Source organism: Lissotriton helveticus, chromosome 3_1 (genome assembly GCF_964261635.1).
Source record: "Lissotriton helveticus chromosome 3_1, aLisHel1.1, whole genome shotgun sequence".
In the NCBI taxonomy this organism is placed as follows: Eukaryota; Metazoa; Chordata; class Amphibia; order Caudata; family Salamandridae; genus Lissotriton; species Lissotriton helveticus.
The window spans coordinates 461,544,962-461,563,320 of record NC_136061.1 but is presented as its reverse complement, the minus strand read 5'-3'; the positions used below and the strand labels follow the sequence as shown (position 1 = coordinate 461,563,320).

The 18,359-nt window shown below is 49.2% G+C and overlaps 1 protein-coding gene across 5 annotated transcripts in view; it reads right to left on the bottom strand.

Moving 5' to 3' along the window:
* Positions 1–18,359, bottom strand: part of PIKFYVE (phosphoinositide kinase, FYVE-type zinc finger containing) — a 2,266,845-nt gene that overhangs the window by 316,145 nt on the left and 1,932,341 nt on the right. For all 5 annotated transcript variants that reach the window (XM_078680343.1, XM_078680347.1, XM_078680342.1 and 2 more), the window contains one exon: positions 7,898–7,957. In XM_078680343.1, the coding sequence (XP_078536469.1) occupies positions 7,898–7,957 (60 nt within the window). The remainder of the gene's footprint in view (positions 1–7,897; positions 7,958–18,359) is intronic.

Below are 18,359 nucleotides of genomic sequence, written 5' to 3'. Positions count from 1 at the left end.
ATTGCCGTTCCGAGACACTGAGCGAAGCCTGTGCGGAGAAGCGGCACCCATCTCGGCCCGTTGCTGCGACCCCATACCGGGGACAGGGTCCTCGCTGGGCGTCCCTCCCCCCACCCCCCACTGGCTGGCAGCGATTGACCTCCGTGTCCTCTCGCCCACCCTGGGCTGCTGACCTCCCTGCTTACTGCAGCCTGCCAAGCGCCTTTGCCGGGATCGGCTGTGGAGTGAGCCCTGGTGTGCGTGCTGATCTGCGGCGCCTGGCCCCCCCCGTCCAGTAGCACGACATTGCTCCGGGACACGATTGAGGACGCTGGAGGGGGTATTGCTGAGCGAAACCCGTGGTGAGCCGAGGCGCCTATCTTTACCCAGTGCCGCGACGTTGTTTCGGTGACCAGATCCCCCCCCCCCCTATCTGAGCAGCGATCGACCTCCATTTTGACTGCCATAGAGGCCGACTCCGCGGCCATCTTGACGTGTGACCTGCTACTTGCTGCGGCTGCTCTCTAGGCGGCGTCTAGCATCTACGTCCTCCTTGTGTACTTGGGGCTCGCTGGACACTGCTTCTGGACGGACGGTGCTGGCTCCATACTCCTCACTGCGCTCTCCGCTCAATTCCTCAGGAGTCTTACCGCCATTACTCGAATTGCGAGGGGGGGACCTTTTTCTCACTGCCTTGCTCACATCCCTGACATTGGCTCCTCTTGAGGCACCATCAGCCCTCGTTGCCTACTTTGCCCTGTCATTTGCATCCCGCAGCAGTCGCGCCTTCAGCAGGCTATTGTTACCTTCTGGCTTGGTCCAATACCCCCCCCCCCTCACGCCTATACTTTCCTGAGAACTGGCGTCCCCCTCCGCTGCAGTGTCGCAGACACCGAGGCGCGCCATGGGACGCAATGATGCTCGGTAGTCGAAAATTCCATTCGAATCTAAGAAGACCACCAACACGGCGCCGGAGGGGGGAGATAGCCCTTCGACCTCGGACCCCCAGGAGGAAGACTGTAAAACACTTTTGCTGGGCATGAAACAAAGCCTATTGTCTATCGACTCTAAAATTGACACCATCAATACACGCATGGACAGCGTGGTGGCCAAGTTGGAACATCATGGCTCTCTTCTAAAGGAGGCTGAGGATAGAATTTCGGGTTTGGAGGACGGAGCTACCTCTTCCTGTCGCAGCTCAACCAAATGGACAGGCTGCTTAAAATCATAGCGGACAAGAATGAGGATTTGGAGGCGAGATCGCGCCGTAACAACGTCCGAATTCTAGGCCTTGCGGAGACCACCAACACGGGGAAAATGGAGATCTTTGTTGAGAACCTAGTTGTGGAACTGTTTGGAAAGGAATCATTCTCCCCACACCTCATTGTCGAGAGGGCCCACAGGTCCTTGGCCGCTCCCCCTCCCCTCGGAGCCCCACCGAGGCCCATCATAGCACGATTTCTTAATTACAGGGACCGAGATGTGGTGTTGCGACGTGCAAGGGAACTGAAAACAGTACATTATGAAAACACAACGCTTTCCTTATTCCCTGACTTCACTACCACGGTCCAGGAAGCCAGGCGCAAATTCGCAGGGGTCAAAAAGAAACTGCAAACCCAGGAGATCCCCTATGCCATGCTGTACCCGGCAAAACTAAAAATCTCCCACTAGGGCAAGCACCACTTTTTTCAAAATCCGCAGCAGGTGGAGGACTTTCTTAAGCAGTGCAAGAAGGATCAGCACAGGGAGGAATCAACTCGTCGGCGCTCCAGGTCGCATTCGCCACTATCGCAACAGGACTAACATGTTGCACTGTTTGGTTGCACCTCAGAGTCAATTGTCCCCTGTTCACTTGCTCCATGTGACCTGATTCCTGTTTATCCCGGTGAGGTCTTTGCTTTGTTTCACGTATTGCTGGTCTAAGTATATACTGAGTGCTCACTAGACCACCTCCGTCCCGCAGCACCGACCGGGGTTACCCTGGTTGTATGTGGGTGTGAGTAGAGAGGTGGTTGGCAGGGCCGGTGCCCCTAGTTCAGACCCCCAATGGGTGTTCCCCAAAACTCCTCTCCCCTTCTAAGGGCGGAGGTTTCTGCAGTAATTTTTTCGATTTTTGTTCTAGTTGGGGTTTGGTTCAGGGTGGAAGGGTGGGGAATCAATGCACGGCTAGTTGGGGTTGCCGTTGTGGGTGGGTCGATACTCCAATTTCATGCTGTCATGAGTGTTGAGCTACGGCTCCGGGGGGGGATTGGACAGTCAGGGGGGGACCGGGAGGGAACTGTTGTTTTCTTGCATTTGATATGGATGTGATCCGTACTGAGGTACAAATACGCTACACATATTTTCACTTTGCTGAATGGGTGACGTGAATGCGCAGCAACCGACGCAGCAGTTCCGCCTGGTGACATGGAACGTTCGGGGGCTGAATGACCCGCGAAAGAAGAGGCACATTTTGGGGTATTTGGATAGGCAGGGGGTATCTGTCGCCATGCTTCAGGAAACTCACTTACGACCTGATAGCTCCCCTTTGTTTGCATCTAGATGGGCCTCTAGCAAGGTGTTCTCCTCTTTTTCTAACTATGCTAGGGGAGTGACAATCGTGGTTCGAAGGGGGATGCGATTTATACCAGCTGGTACTGAGTCTGACCCGGAGGGGAGGTATTGCTTGATATGGGGGACGCTACACTCACACACTGTCCTTCTTGCTTGTTATTATGGCCCTAATACTGATGACACGTCCGCACTCCTTACGCTCTGGGGTAGGATTCAAACACTGGGCATACGCCACGTCATATTGGGAGGCGACTTCAACACGGCATTGGAACCGTGCCGGGATAGATCCCACCCTCAACCCATCCACTACACACATACCCAACGTACATTATCTCAACTTATCGAGGAACACCACTACATTGATGCATGGAGGCACCTACACCCCTCTCTGAGACAGGGAACCCACCACTCAGCGGTTCATTCCACATGGGCAAGGCTGGATTACGTGTTCCTATCAGCCGGCCTTCTACCTTGGCTGGGGGGTGCTCTTCACCTTGCTAGAACGTTCTCAGATCACTCGCCAGTCCTCCTTACATTAAGCATTCCCATTGAGGTCTCCCCGTATCTAAGCTGGCGCCTCAATCCCGCACACCTCACCGACTTGGCGTTCAGGGGGGAACTGGAACTGGACATACAGGACTTTTTCGAGCGAAATGCGGATTCCGTACCATCTTTCACGACGGTGGGGGAGGCCTTTAAGGTCACTGTTAGAGGGTGGTGCATTGCGAAGGGAGGAGGAGTCCTTAAGTCGCTTCGTGGCGAGCTGCGCAAACTAGAAACTGAGCTCCGAGTCCTTGAACGCGACGTGACCCGTGATCCGCAAGGGCATGCACCTAAGGCCCTCCTCAGAGAGAAGCTTAATGAATACGCGGAAGCGGCGGAGAGGGAATGCAAGTTCCTTGGGAAACCATACACGGCGCGCCTATACGGCGAGGGGGATAGGCCCGGCAGGACTCTTGCCTTCGCGGTTAGTCCCCAGAAATTTTCGAACTATGTCGCGACCCTTCTGGACGAACATAGGGTCCCACAGAGAGAACTCAAGGAACAACTGCGTATCCTTACTGCTCACTACTCTTCTCTCTATGCTTCCCACCGGATGTCTCCCATTGACCTGCAGACTTATCTTGACGACACTGCAGTCGCGTGGTTAGGCCCCACTCAACAGAAGTTTTTACATCATGAACTCGAGCTTGACGAAATAAAAGACGCCATTATGTCTATGAAATCCGGCAAAGCGCCAGGATCGGATGGGCTGCCCATTGACTTTTACAAGGCCTATATACATCTGCTTGCTCCTCTACTGAAGCAGGTTTACTACTCTGCCCTTGAAGAAGGCGCCTTACCGGCCACTATGCGGGAAGCTCTCATAGCCTCCTTGCTGAAACCGGGCAAGCCTCCAGAGCACTGTGACTCTTATAGGCCGCTGTCCTTACTCAATACTGACGTGAAAATCCTGTCGAAAGTACTCGTGACGCGCCTTAATTTACTGATGGAGCGGTTGGTCTTGCCAGACCAGGCTGGGTTTGTCCCCAACAGGGCGACGTCGCACAACCTACGCACCCTTCAGGCTGTCCTGCAGGACATTAACCCTCGCTGTGAGGCGGCCGCCATTTTCCTAGACGCAACTAAGGCGTTCGACTCCCTAGAGTGGGACTACTTACTAGCTCTTTTGGAACGGATGGGAATCCCCTTTTCCTTCCTCGATTGGATCCGACTGCTGTACTGCAGACCTCAGGCCACGATACTGCTGAATGGCTCCCAGTCTGCCCCATTCGTGATCCACAGGGGTACCCGGCAGGGCTGCCCGCTCTCGCCGGTTCTTTTTGCGATTGCCATTGAACCCCTAGCGGCCAAACTCCGGCAACACCACAACCACCGTTCCTTAATCTACCCGGAAAGGCAGTTGCTCATTGCATTGTATGCGGATGACATGACCTTGTATGTAGACAAACTGCAGGAGAACCTCAACCCTCTACTGCGCGAGATAACCAAATTCGGAGCCATATCCGGGATTCAGATCAACTGGTCGAAATCAGCTCTGTTTCCCCTGACGGATAAGACCGTCCCCTTCCCTCTGGATTACCCTCTGATGAGGGAGGCTGATGAAATAAAGTACCTAGGCATAATAGTGACTAGGAACCGCGAAGCCCTCATTCGAGCTAACTATGGTACGGTTATAGACAAGCTGTCTGACACCATCACTAAATGGATCCATCTCCCACTGTCGATGGCGGGACGTATTTCCCTAATTAAGATGGTGGTCCTCCCCAAGCTCCTTTATTTATTTACTAATATACCTTATAATCCAGGTGCTTACTTCTTTTGCGCCCTTAATTCCCAGCTGTCTAGACTAATTTGGGGGGGCAAGCAGGCTAGGCTCGGCCTCAAGACGCTCATGTTGCCCTATCATCAAGGCGCGAATTTTCAGCGCTACTACGACTGCGCCCAAGGGCACTTCGCTGTGTACTGGCTCCATCCTCCTCCCTTCATGGCTCACCTGGCGGTACAGGACGGTTATATGAGACCGGCTCAGCCATCGGGGTATCTTTACGCCCCGTCCCGAGCTACAGAGCAAGACCCTACCACGGTGGATTGCACGGTACAAGCCTGGAATCGCATTTCTGCTCAGATGGGGATTGAGTTCTTATACTCGCCATGTATGCCATCGGCGTATGATCCCAGGTTGAGCGTCGCCTGCGAGGAGATAGGCCGTAAACTGCTTACGAAGTGTGCGGCCCACACCTGGGGGGATCTGTATCTTCAAGGGAAGTTCCGCACGTCGACTCACTTCTTTGGGGACTCCACCCCTTCAATCATGGATACATTCCTCTATACTCGGTTGCGCCAGAACGTCAAGGCAGTCACACCCAATTTCCCCGATGAACCGGACACTGTGGCGCCTCTACACGCTCTCCTTCAATCTGAGTCCCCGAAACACGTGGTATCTATGTTGTACAAACATGCACAAGCCTCCCCCTCCCCCCCGCTGCTCAGAGCGTGTAGAGACTGGGACGGGGATCTAGACGAGCCAATGTCAGAAGAACAATGGGAAGAATGCTGTTCACACATAAACACGGTTACGGGAAACGCGCGGCTGCGGTTGGCGCATTTTAAATACTTGCACCGACTCTATCATACCCCTGCTAAACTATTCCGCTTTGGTCTCCGGGATAACGATAGATGCTTGCGATGTAGGCGCGAGGGAGCGGATTTTTTCCACTTGGCCTGGTCGTGCCCGGCTGTGGCAACGTACTGGGTAGAAATATTTAAGGCAATGTCTGACATGATTGGCGTGGTTGTCGCGCCCTGTCCTAGGATCGCTCTGTTGGGCCTGTCGTCTCCGGTGATCAAGGCTCATCGGAAGTTTTCTGCGCTGGGCTTCCTATTAGCCAAGCGACATGGGGCATGCTGCTGGGGTAGGGGCCGCGCGCCCAAATTCAAGACAAATTCAAGACATGGCTGTCGACTATGTCGACGTGGCAGGAACATCTACATACATATGCCGATCTACTCCCACAAAAGTCACGCCCAAACGACCTCTGGGGTCCCCTGACCACATATCTCCGCTCCTTGCAGTATGCAGACGCCTCGGAGGCGGGTAGCAGCGGAGACGTAGACTAGACTGGCCTGTTCCCTATCTCTAAATCGGGCCCTGATGCCTCGTCGTTGGGAGACGGCAGTGTCAGCCCCCCCCCGCCCACTTACCCGGGGCACAGCCCTACTTTTAGACCGCTTGGGAGCTTGTCACATCGGTGGGGAGCATGGAGCACTAGGCAGAACATACCACCTTAGGGGACTAGTTCATGCATTGTACCTGCCATTCCCCCCCAACCCCCTTTGCCGATAGCTGGAAGGCATCCATCCCTGTAACTGGTTTAACTTTGCCATACACCTGCATGTCACACATGGCGTTGCGCTCTTCACGTCACGTACTATTTTAGCCTCGATTGGATCATAGACTGTCCCTCCCCCCCCCGCCGTGGACCGGTGGGAACATGTGCCTTTTCACTTCCAGACACCGCGCACACTCTTCTTATTTGTTGGATATCGAGGGTGGGGAAGGTTTCTGTTGACCTTTTTGGTTTGTTCTATATGTTAAATGAAACCTCATGTTGAAAATGTACGATCGTACTCTGCTGACTCATAGGCTTGTTGCAGCAACTATAGACGGGTGACGAAACCTTTACATCGCGGCCGGCGCACTGGGTTGTAGGCGTCATGCTGTGTTTAAAGTGTTACTCCTCTCCCCTGCTTCGTAAACCTGCATTCCTACTTGAACTTTGATTGCTGCCGGCCTGCAGAAACAGGTTGTAGGCAAGTAGCTGTGCACGCCTTCCATGTCACCAATAAAGGTTTTTTCAAAAAAAAAAATACAAAAAAAAAAAGGTAAGGAATCTATCACTAACTTGTCTCTTTCAGATCTTACAAAACGAGCGGTAAGCATCTGAGCTAAGGTGGACTTTAGGGGGAGTAGGAGAGCTTAAGCTTCCACCTCATTGGCTGAAGTGTGGGTTCTTTCAAATGAGGTGGATGTGCCACTAAAGATACTATGTTGTTTCAGGCCTTTGGCCTTTTTTTACACTGTATATTGTATGCTGTATATTTTACACAGTATATTGCTATGTTAATGCACAGGGGGATTTCTAGCCTGACAACAGCTAATGATTTAAGCATGTGAATATATAAAAGATCCAATGTTGGAGAATGGGCAGTTCCCATTTCTGAAACAACGTATTGAAGAACCCTAGTATGCATAAATCTGGATTTTTCTCATTATCTTTGCTGGAGTTGAATTAATGTGTCACACTGATTGCTGTATTGTGGGCCAGTGCCTTGAGACTCACAATGTAAGAAGCATTTGATTCTAACAAATGCGTGAAAACTCACTCTCTGCACTCAGGTCACTTCATCTTTCATTTCCAGAAAAAGCTTTTCTGCACTTAAGAAGATGTGAAATAAAGTCAGTCTTATTCATAGGTCCATGAGCTGTACACTAAGATTAGGGTGTGCATAAGTGATTACTCATCAGCACTGCTACGTGTAGATGACACAGAAGTGAACAAAGGATGAAGAACCATCAAAAATTAATTCACAAAAAGTTTCAAAATCTAAAATGCATTTAAGAAGCAGAATAAAACGGTTAGAGTATTACACATCAATAAAAAGAAAAATACATACCAAAAAAGATGCACCTTTTTCCTACCACATACATTTTTAACTAGTCTCACAACAGTTTAACCTCTTTTAACGTATCAGAACTAGAGAGGGATGTGATTTACACCACATCTATGAGGTAACTGAATAATAACTAAAACTAGAAATAACTATGCATTGCAACAACACAAAATAATGCGATTTTACTTACGGAGTTCAACATGAGGGTTAACCAGCTGTTTTTTCTGTTTATCACCCACATCCAATTCGTCTAGAAGAACAAGAACATAAGGTTGTGTGAGACGAATGGAAACTGAACAGCTGAAGTCAGTTAACAATTCACCAAATATTTAACAAATTTGTTATCGAAAGTAGAAGATATTACAGTTTCTGTTTCAAGGCGATCAATATTCGATCCCTTGTCCTCATTATTAGCGTGTCAATTATATAACCTTTTTAGGTTTCGCCCTGGGCGTTGGCAACTGCGTAGCAGTTGCCCCGCCCACGGCGAAACCTCATGATTCTACATATGTACTTTGGTTCAGCCTCTGTCTACCATTGGCTAGCTCCATAAATGGAGGCTAGCCATTGGGAGACAGAGGCTGCCAATCACGCTTTCTCGTGAAAACACGATTCGGGGGCGTTTCTGGGACTTTTTTTAAGTCCCGCCCCTTTGTCCCTGGCAGCGCTGTCATTGGCTGCCGGCCCGGGACACCCCCGTGATGTCATTCCCCAGGCCGCGCTGTGATTGGCTGGCCGGCCCGGGACCTGACTTGTTTAATTTGTGATTGCCACCTCTTATTTTCTTTTACTTTCTCAACTATCCCAATGGTATTTGCAACGTGTAAATATGTAAATCTCCTTATGTAACGTACTTAATTCTATTGGAAGGCGCTCTGGCAGCTTTGGGTAAAGTCCACGCTATATAAAAATGCATTTTAAAAAAAAATACAAATAGGACAGAGTGGGAACAGCGCACTCTCACAGTATTTCCATAAATTGAGGTCCCCTCTCCTCGCATGGCGAAGCTTTAACGAGCCCACTTACCAGCACCAGTACACCAGAGGCGGGGGTCGGCGACGGGCTGAGTACAGACTGGCAGAGAATAAGCGCCGACAGTTTAGAGTGCGGGAAATCCTGCCCTACGCACTAGTCACACCAGAGCACCTGGCATCACTGCTTTCGTTTCCTTGTAATCAGCTGCTGTCCAGAAGTAAAGCGTGCGACGGACAGAGAGGGAAAAGCCTGCGGAGCACGACCCGTCCATCCCCAGCAGACTGCCATTCACTAACAGTGGCAGACGTTTGAACAGCACAATGTAATCTCACATCTATGTAAATAAATGTATTCTTGTAATTTTAAAACTTTTTTTCCAATCTTGTTCTTTGCCACTTCACAGCATTAAAATTGGCAACTCTTTTACGGTTATATTGGCAGGCAGGCAAACTGGTACTCCCATCCTCGCCGCTGCAGCATCAGCTGTTGCCTGGCAGCGGGAAGACGTGCCCTGCCCCCTTAAGAGCTTCCTGAATGGAGGCCGTTCCATTGATGTGTTGGACAGGCAGAACCGGGGCGGGGGGCTCTTTCTGCCATTGGTAGATCGCTCCGCTCTGACATCTTGCCCAACAGCTGGGCTGAGATCTGCCTGTCAGAGCAATTATTGCCTGGCTGGTAGCGGAGGAGGCGGACGCATCGCCCGCTCCCCCTCGCTTCATTCCATTCAGCAGTGCGGTCGAGGGTCGACGGAGCCGGAGTCGTGGCCGCATCCCCAGCCTCGCTGCTATGAGGGCGCCTTCAGTGCTGCGGACAAGCTGAGACCCCCTTCCCCGCAGGTAACCCACCCCCCGTGTTGTGCTTCGGAACAAAAGGAAGCCGCATGTTTTTGTTAGGATGTGTCCCCGCACAATCTTTTACGAACACAGGGCACTGGATTCTGGTGCCTGCTGTTTGAGACAAACGTGGTTTCCTGGTCACATAGTGGACAATATGTGGTGGGCTGCGTGGATTGATAAGGTTTGCGGTGCTAGCTTTGTGTGTGAATCTCTGTAGCGCTCCCAGTCTTCAGATGGGGTGATTGTCCCTTCGTGACGAGGAGGATTTCCCATGAAACAAGGCTCATAGGTGGCCGACAGGGCACCTGCCCAGCCGTCCATTGCCCACTCCCCAAACCCCTAACCTCCCCATTGAGAACAGTTGGGTGTTTGCGCTGCTTGGCGACCGCCTGTGGTGAAAGCGTTTGCGTTGTTGTTATTGTGATTCATTATTCATAGCACGCCGTGCAGAAGGAAGTATGTTTTCATTTCTGAGTCCTTCATTTTGCTATGCTGCTTTGGGTGATGTCAGTGATGAGTAGTAGCGCTTTTCTTTATAAATGTAGCGCTTGCTGCTGCAGAATGCCATGATGCCTCACTGTGAAGAACACGTGTTTGATACTTAAATATACTTATTTGGTCGAGCTTGGAAGGATGAATGATAGATATGTCCCCACCAGTATTGGAACCTGACGGGTTGCAAAGTCTGATTAGAAGCGAGTGCATAAACAACAAGCATTTACAATGCAACGGTTTCGCCTTTGGAAAAGTTAGAGCTATTGGCAATGTAAATGACAATGCCATTTATTTATCTGTTTTCAAAACCAACACATACATACAAATGTTGTAATTTACAATGCCAATAGCTCAAACTTTTCCAAAGGCGAAACCGTTGCATTGTAAATGCTTGTTTCAGTGTGCCAACAGTAGATATGTAAATTATTCATATGGGATGAGGAAGCAGCTATTAAAACATAACACGCACCATCAAAGCCATTCGGTCTCATCTTTGTACAGCATCACCAATGCTGCACAACATGGCTAAAAAAAGTTATACAAAAGCCAATGATGCAGTCAGCTGCGTAATTTCGTAGGCTCATGTGCCAAGCATGAGCATGCCAACAAAATAACAAAAGTGCTTTTTTCCCCTTTTTGATTAGCAATCCAAGTTTACAAGCCAAAGCATAAGAAAAAAAGTAGCATAAGTGGGGAGGGAAGGAACCTGAAAGGGAGGGTTAAATCACAGACAAGGGTGGGGAACCAGGAAGGGGGGGTTAAATCACAGACAGGGGTGGGGAATCAAAAGGAGGGCAGGGAGAAGCAGCATAGGGAGGGAGAAGTAACACAGGGGCGCAGGTGTGTGAAAGCAACACAGTGCATGGAAAGTGAAGCAAACAGAGCGAGAGGAACGTAGAATGTGGGGCAAACGGACAAGAGAGGGTAAAGTGGAGCAGGGGAGAAGTACACGGGTGAGAAAAATAAGTAGGAGAGAAGCATATGAGGGCAAGCACATTACCGTGGCAGGGAGAAGCACAGGGGCAGACAAAGAGTGACATGAGCATCCCCCAGGGCTCATCCCTCAGCCCGACGCTTTTCAACGTCTACATGGACCCCCCTCGCACAAGTGGCCCGCCATCACAACCTCAACATCATCTCCTACGCCGACGATACCCAGCTCATCCTCTCCCTCACCAAGGACCCACGCACCGCCAAAACCAACCTCAACGAGGGAATGAAGGCCATTGCAGACTGGATGAGGAAGCTTAACCTCATCCTCGGACCCACCCCCTCAGCCTGGGACAACTCCTGGTGGCCGACCACACTGGGAACAGCACCAACACCCACCGACCATGCACGCAATCTAGGATTCATCCTCGACTCCTACCTCTCCATGTCGAAGCAGGTCAACGTCGTCTCCTCCTCCTGCTACAACACCCTCCACATGCTCCGCAGGATCTACAAATGGATCCCCACCGAAACAAGAAGAACGGTGACACAGGCCCTCGTCAGCCGCAGACTGGACTACGGCAACGTACTGTATGCAGGAATCCCAGCCAAACACCAACGCATCCAAAACGCCTCCGCCCGACTGATTGTCAACGTCCCCCGCCGCAGCCACATCACCCCCCACCTGAGAGACCTAAACTGGCTCCCCGTCGACAAGAGGATCACCTTCAAGCTCCTCACCCACGCACACAAAGCACTCCACAACGCCGGACCAGCCTACCTGAATAGTTGACACCCCCACCCGCCAACTCCGCTCCCCCAGCCTTGCCCTCGCAGCTGTCCCCCGCATCCAACGAACGACCTCCGGCAGCAGATCCTTCTCCTACCTCGCCGCCAAGACCTGGAACACCCTCCCTACCCACATACGGCAGACCTAAGACCTTCTCGCCTTCAGGAGGCTACTCCAGACCTGGCTCTTCGAGCAGTAGCAGCATCCCCCCTCCCCTCAGCGCCTTGGGAACCTTACGGGTAAGTAGCGCGCTTTACAAGTACTCTGATTGATTGATTGATTGATTGATTGATGGGGGAGCAGGGAAATATAAAAGTAAGACAGCTGGAAAACACTTGCACTGATGAGCAAGTTACTTACCTACGGTCCGCACTGTACCGCACTATCTGTTAAAGATAGTCTATCCGCAGATTCCTAAACTTTTGCATTCTCTCCTGGCACCAGTCTGGATGCAAAAAAAATTCAGTAGTAGCTCTGCGCGTCGGAGTATGGCATTGTACGACTTCATGATGATGTCGACTGGTTGTGGCGTGCGTAGGTCAGTTTCATCTGTGAAACACAGAGCAACTCTAGAAACTCACTGTGAAAACAGTGTATTAAAAAAGATCAATGTATCTTAGAAACAATATTCAGAAAACGGAAATGAATGGATGTTAATATCCAGACAATGTCTAAAAGGAAATACCAAATGGTTCGTCGAAGCACATACCTACGTGAAACACTGATCACTGGTGCATAAACCAGGGCTGTAAAAGGGAATACCTCTTATACTACAGGTCATTCACAGTGGGGGAGGATGGGTAGGGCGTTACGGAATCTGCAGCTAGACTAGGTCTCTACCAGAAAATGCGTTACCAAAGGAAAGTAACTTGTTTATCTGATAGAGATATCTAGCCACAGATTCCTTAACTTTTTAATTAAATACCATTGCTACACCCAACCGGAAGGAGGGTCTGTGAACTAATCCTACAAAAGTTTTCAATGAGAATCAGCTGGTCGAAATTAACAAGAGACCACATATACTTAGGAATTGGATGAAAAAGAGCATGGGCTCCATACAATAACTGTGGCAAGGACCACAGGCAATGTAAGTAAAAACGAACCTGCAAGCATGGAAAAACCATGCCCCAAGGGTAGTGATATAATACTGTGACAGAAGACAACAGTAGGACAGTAGTACATGACCCCAAAGGTTAAAGTGAGCCAAAGGACTCGGATTTCCAGAGGCAATAGTGAATGCCATGTAAAATACAGTTCCCTACGCCAGCAAAGATGTATCTGATGAAAACCTGTCTTAGAAAATTCAGAAAAAAGGCCTTCCAGAACACATCCACATTAGAATTAAGATGAATGAACACATTCCTCACAAAGTGGGAAGACCAAAACAAGTACAAGAACTGAAGCAAATCAAAGCCTGTCCTTGGAAAAAACCTTAATAAACAAGGTAACTACTACTAGGGTCACTCAATGCCTACAGATGAAAGATGGTTTAGTATGCAGATATGAGCCTGCTATAAATATTGATCAAATATGCCCAAATCTATGTAGCTTGTGCTCCACATATATAGAGATTCATACCCATAACACACATATATATATATATGTATATATACACCTACAAAGAATGACAGACCACCATACATAAAACATACAGCGGTAAGAGAAGCAAACTGCATCTCACAAAAATTCGCAAAAATCTAAACTATATCTTGCATTATTGTACATAGCAGAGCTAAATCAAAATATGCATAAACTCATATACCTATGTATATGCTATATACACGCATAGATATAATGGAACTGAAAAAAAAACATGATACATATACAACAGAAAAGGGGAAAGAAACAAAAAGGAATAGAGATCGCACTCTCAATAAACAACATGGATGACTCAGCATCAAGGTAATGCTAGCTGACCGAAAGCATCCTGAGAGGCTGTTGCTACCATAATCCTGAAAGAAACCAACAGGACTTTGCTACCTCAACAACAGCAGACACTTCAGACCACACGTGGCCCAGTTGGGCAAGGGGAAGAGCAACCTCACTCCTGGAAATCTCAGACATTCTCGTAAGAAAGAAATCCCTCTAAAAATGGAGGTCATGGGCGTAATATCTAACACCAGAGTGTTAAAATATTATGACACTGCTTCCCAGATAACCTTGCAATCAGTGTTCGCGGAACAACCATGTTCAAAAAAGCCTAAGTAGGTAAAACACAACCCCCCAAAATGTAGGTGACCATCAGTAACATTGGTATTCAGAAAAATACAAAATAGTGAATTGAACCTGACATATGTAACAAATCCAAGAAAGAGGTATGCATATCAAGGGAAAAATATTCGATGGGCAGGCATGAAACGCACAGTGTGGCAAAGCTCGTATAACCCCCCATCATAGGGTAGCAGAAACTCTGTGAAAATACCATTACACAAAACCAGCCTGTGCACCATCCAAAGAAAAGTGCACCATGCCAAAATAAGCTAAAAGTTCTGCAACCTAATGAAAGACTGATCAAAAACAAATGTCCAAGAGCATAGGGTACTCACAAACATTTTCCCAGGGGCTGCAAAGTTTGGTCTTTGGTGTGACCAAGGGCCACAGCTGGGGAAGGAGGGGGGGTGTAAAATGGGTGTTGGGGAAACAAAGCATGTATTTTTACGGACTGAACTCAATTCACAATGTGAAACTCTGGGATGAATCCAGGCTTCTCCACTTGACCAAATTGTGTGACCCTGGGCAATTGTTTTATTTCAATTTCGCTTCTTTTTCTGCATTATCACATATAAGAGGATCTCATAAAACATGACTTAAGTATGTGTACTGTACAAACCTTTCTCCTGTGCTTGGATGTAATCACTAATAGCATTGTTGTCAGGATGGAGGGGGTGTGGGAGAGCATTAAAGTTTCTAAATTCGTATTTGAAAATCATCACTTTAAAAAAATACTTCTGAATGCACTGCTATTATTTGATTTACTAAGGTGAAATAGTTCTACTAGACATTGAAATAGACTTTTAAGTCTATCGTATTTTTACGTTTGCGGTCTTTAAAATGAAGGTGTTCCTAAAGTTAAGAGCTTAGGTACTTCCTTTTGTTTAACTGCAATTACACTTTAAAAAAGTGCTTGCTGTATATATATATATTTTTTAATGTTAGTGCTGAGCCGAGTAAGCAGCAGCCCAGTGCAGCCGCTGCTCAGGGGGCAGCATGTAAAGGTCAGGAGGGCCCCATGCAGTCCCCGGGCCATACGTTGAGAATCACTGCCCTAGAGGGAATCTCGGTCAAGTCAGAAACATAGACCGCCGAAAAGAGTCCAAAACTCCACTCAAGTGCAAACTCAAAGTAGCCGATAAGACTAAGCATACTCTTTGTATACTTGCACCCCAAAGGGCCTAAATAAAGATGTCCCTGTAAGAGATACTGAAAGTCAAAAGTAATGCATACCAGCATACCGAAATGCTTCCAAATGGGAGACGCTTCACCCGAGGCTGCAGGGGGCACATTGGTGACAAGGACTACTCGCCCCAGACACCAGCGGGGCTCTGCACAGGGAGGCAGCCCCTCCCTTCACCATCAGGATATTTAAATACTGTTTGCGCCTCCCGCTTTGCGGGAGACGCTTCAACCGAGGCTGCAGGGGGCACATTGGTGACACGGACTACTCGCCCCAGACACCAGCGGGGCTCTGCACAGCGAGGCAGCCCCTCCCTTCACCATCAGGATATTTAAATACTGTTCGCGCCTCCTACTTCGCGGGAGACGCTTCACCCGAGGCTGCAGGAGGCACATTGGTGACACAGACTACTCGCCCCAGACACCAGCGGGACTCTGCACAGCGAGGCAGCCCCTCCCTTCACCATCAGGATATTTAAATACTGTTCGCGCCTCCCGCTTCGCGGGAGACGCTTCACCCGAGGCTGCAGGGGGCACATTGGTGACACGGACTACTCGCCCCAGACACCAGCGGGGCTCTGCACAGCGAGGCAGTCCCTCCCTTCACCATCAGGATATTTAAATACTGTTCGCGCCTCCCGCTTTGCGGGATAAGCTTCACCCGAGGCTGCAGGGGGCACATTGGTGACACGGACTACTCGCCCCAGACACCAGCGGGGATCTGCACAGCAAGGCAGCCCCTCCCTTCACCACCAGGAGTATTTAACTAATTGACATCTCCCGCATCGCGGGCGGCGCCGGGCTAAGCCCGGGCAAAGGGCGGGCCGTCTGTGGCTGTCCGAGGAAGAAGGAGGACGGGCCGGCCGACCCCCTTACATCCAATAATGGGTAAGCGAAAGCAACTAACTAACGCAGAGGAGGGGGGTAAGAAGGCCAAGGTCCCGAGACACTCAGAGTCCATTATTTCATATCTATCATCTGCAGTGGGGGCTCTTACCAAGGAAATAGCCAACGCAGAGCAGGAGCTTGGTTTGGCGCTTCCGCCGGCTACAAACAGCATACATGACTTTGAGACTGTAAAAGAGCCTAGTATCCCTCTAGAGCCGGAAGTGGTTGTGATCAATCCTAACAATGATATTGTTTCTTTTTTTTATTTTTTTTTATTTCTGTAATTTTTATTGAAAATAAAGAGCATATTTACATGGTACTGGGTGGAGAACACATGGGGAAAGAGAAAGAAGAAAAAACGCACCGGGGGGGGGGGGGGGGGAGGAGTTGTCAAGCATTGTATACATTGGCTTTAATTAGTTTGGCTCTTGACAGTTCATTCTGCAATTTGTTACATCTTCTTCTCTCCGTTCTTGCACGTTCCAGTTTCCCCCGTGTCCCTTTGCCACCGGTATGGTTATCTTTCCGCCCCCCTGGTGATGTGAGGAGATAGAAGATCAAAAGAAGAAGAGAGATGTAGGCGTATTATGTTGTTGAGTAGGGTGCATGTGTGCGTTCGGTAGTATTGTCTGGTCTGAGTGTTTAGGGTGGCTTGTGAGAGGACAAGTAGTTGCCTAGTGACAGCCACAACTCGCTCTTTTTCCCTGAGTCCCTTTGGCTGTTGGACGTTATGGTGTCGGCTCCCCTTAGGAAAATGACCCAGTTGAACCAGGCCTTAAAGGTGGCTTTTGCTGTGTCCTTCCAGTTATTCAACACCGTCTTGACCGCTGCTGTAAGCAGGAGGTCAATCAGGTCTCTGTCATTTTCGGATGTTATGGAAGGGTCCGTGTATCCCAGTATTAGGTGGTGGAAGTCCATTGATAGTGTGGCTCCTGTCATGTCATTGATTAGAGTGATTATGGAGTGCCAGAACTTCTTTGTTTTGGCGCAGTGGAATAGGAGGTGTGCTAGGTCTCCCTTCTGCCTGTTGCAGTTCCAGCAGGAGTCAGTCTCTCTGATGCCTATGTTGGCGAGACGAGCTGGGGTCCAGTAGGCCCTGTGTACTAGCCAGAATTTTGTCTGATCCAGGGTCGTTGTCACTTTCCTCCTTGATGTGGAGGACCATAAATCTGCCCTATCCTTCTCGCTTAGCTCTCTCCCTGCTGCTTCTTCCCATTGGCTTACAGTTCTGTTGTTCAATTTGGACGTTTTGGGGGTCATGGCTCTGTATATGTGTGCTACCTGGTGTCCCGTAATGTTCAGGCTATTGGCGTATTGTGTTATTGATGGGGCGAGCGTGTTTATGTTGGCTTTGGCTATTGCTACTCTTATTTTAAGGAAATTATAGAGCTCTATGTTGTCGAAGTTGTATTGTTGTCTGAGTTCGTCAAATGATGTCTGATTCCCTGTCTCCTTTAGCTGGCTCACCGTCGTTATGCCCTGCCTGTACCAGGTGTGCATATCCAGTGTTTTATTCCTGTACTTAATTCTGGGGTTGTGCCATAGCGACTCTAGCTGAGTTTGTCTGACGCTGATGTCTAGCAGTTTGTCTAATTTTAGTAGGGCCAGTCGCGTGTTCCTGAGGATTGCGTTCTGTTTAATCGCGGGGTGTTTTGTCGCTGTGAGTAGTGCCACGGGTTCCATTCCTCCTAGAAGTCTCCGCTCTAGGGAGAGCCAGGCCGGGGTGTAATCATTCTTTGGTGATATCCAGTGTAGGCCCTGTGCTGCCAAGCAGGCTGTTTGGAAGGTTCTGAAGTTCGTTATGTTCAGACCTCCTAGAACCTTGGGAAGTCTGAGTTTCTGAAGGCTGATTCTAGGCTTCTTTCCTCTCCATAGAAATGTGTTTAGTAGTTTGTCCAGTTTCTTGTGGAAGTCAGGTGTGCTAGTTAGTGGTAGCATGTTGAGCATGTAGTTGATCATAGGGGTGACCATCATTTTGATGGTCTCTACCCTTCCCCACCATGTGGTAAATCTTGGTGACCATCCCTCTAGCTTCTCTCTTATTTTGTGCAAGATTGCTTGTTCGTTCTGGTCTACTGTGGTCCGCAAGTCTCTCTCGAACAGGAGGCCCAGGTACTTGATGGCTTTCTTCTGCCATGCTAGACCCGAGGTCCCCAGTACTGTCTTGTTGGTATGTATGTTCAGTGGTTTGCATTCAGATTTCTCTCTGTTGAGTTTGTATCCTGACACTTGCGCAAACTGATCTATGGTTTTCATTAGTGCTTTAATGGAACTTTCAGGGTCCTCCGTTACTATGAGGACATCGTCCGCATATGCTGCCAATTTGAAGGATTCACCCTCTATAG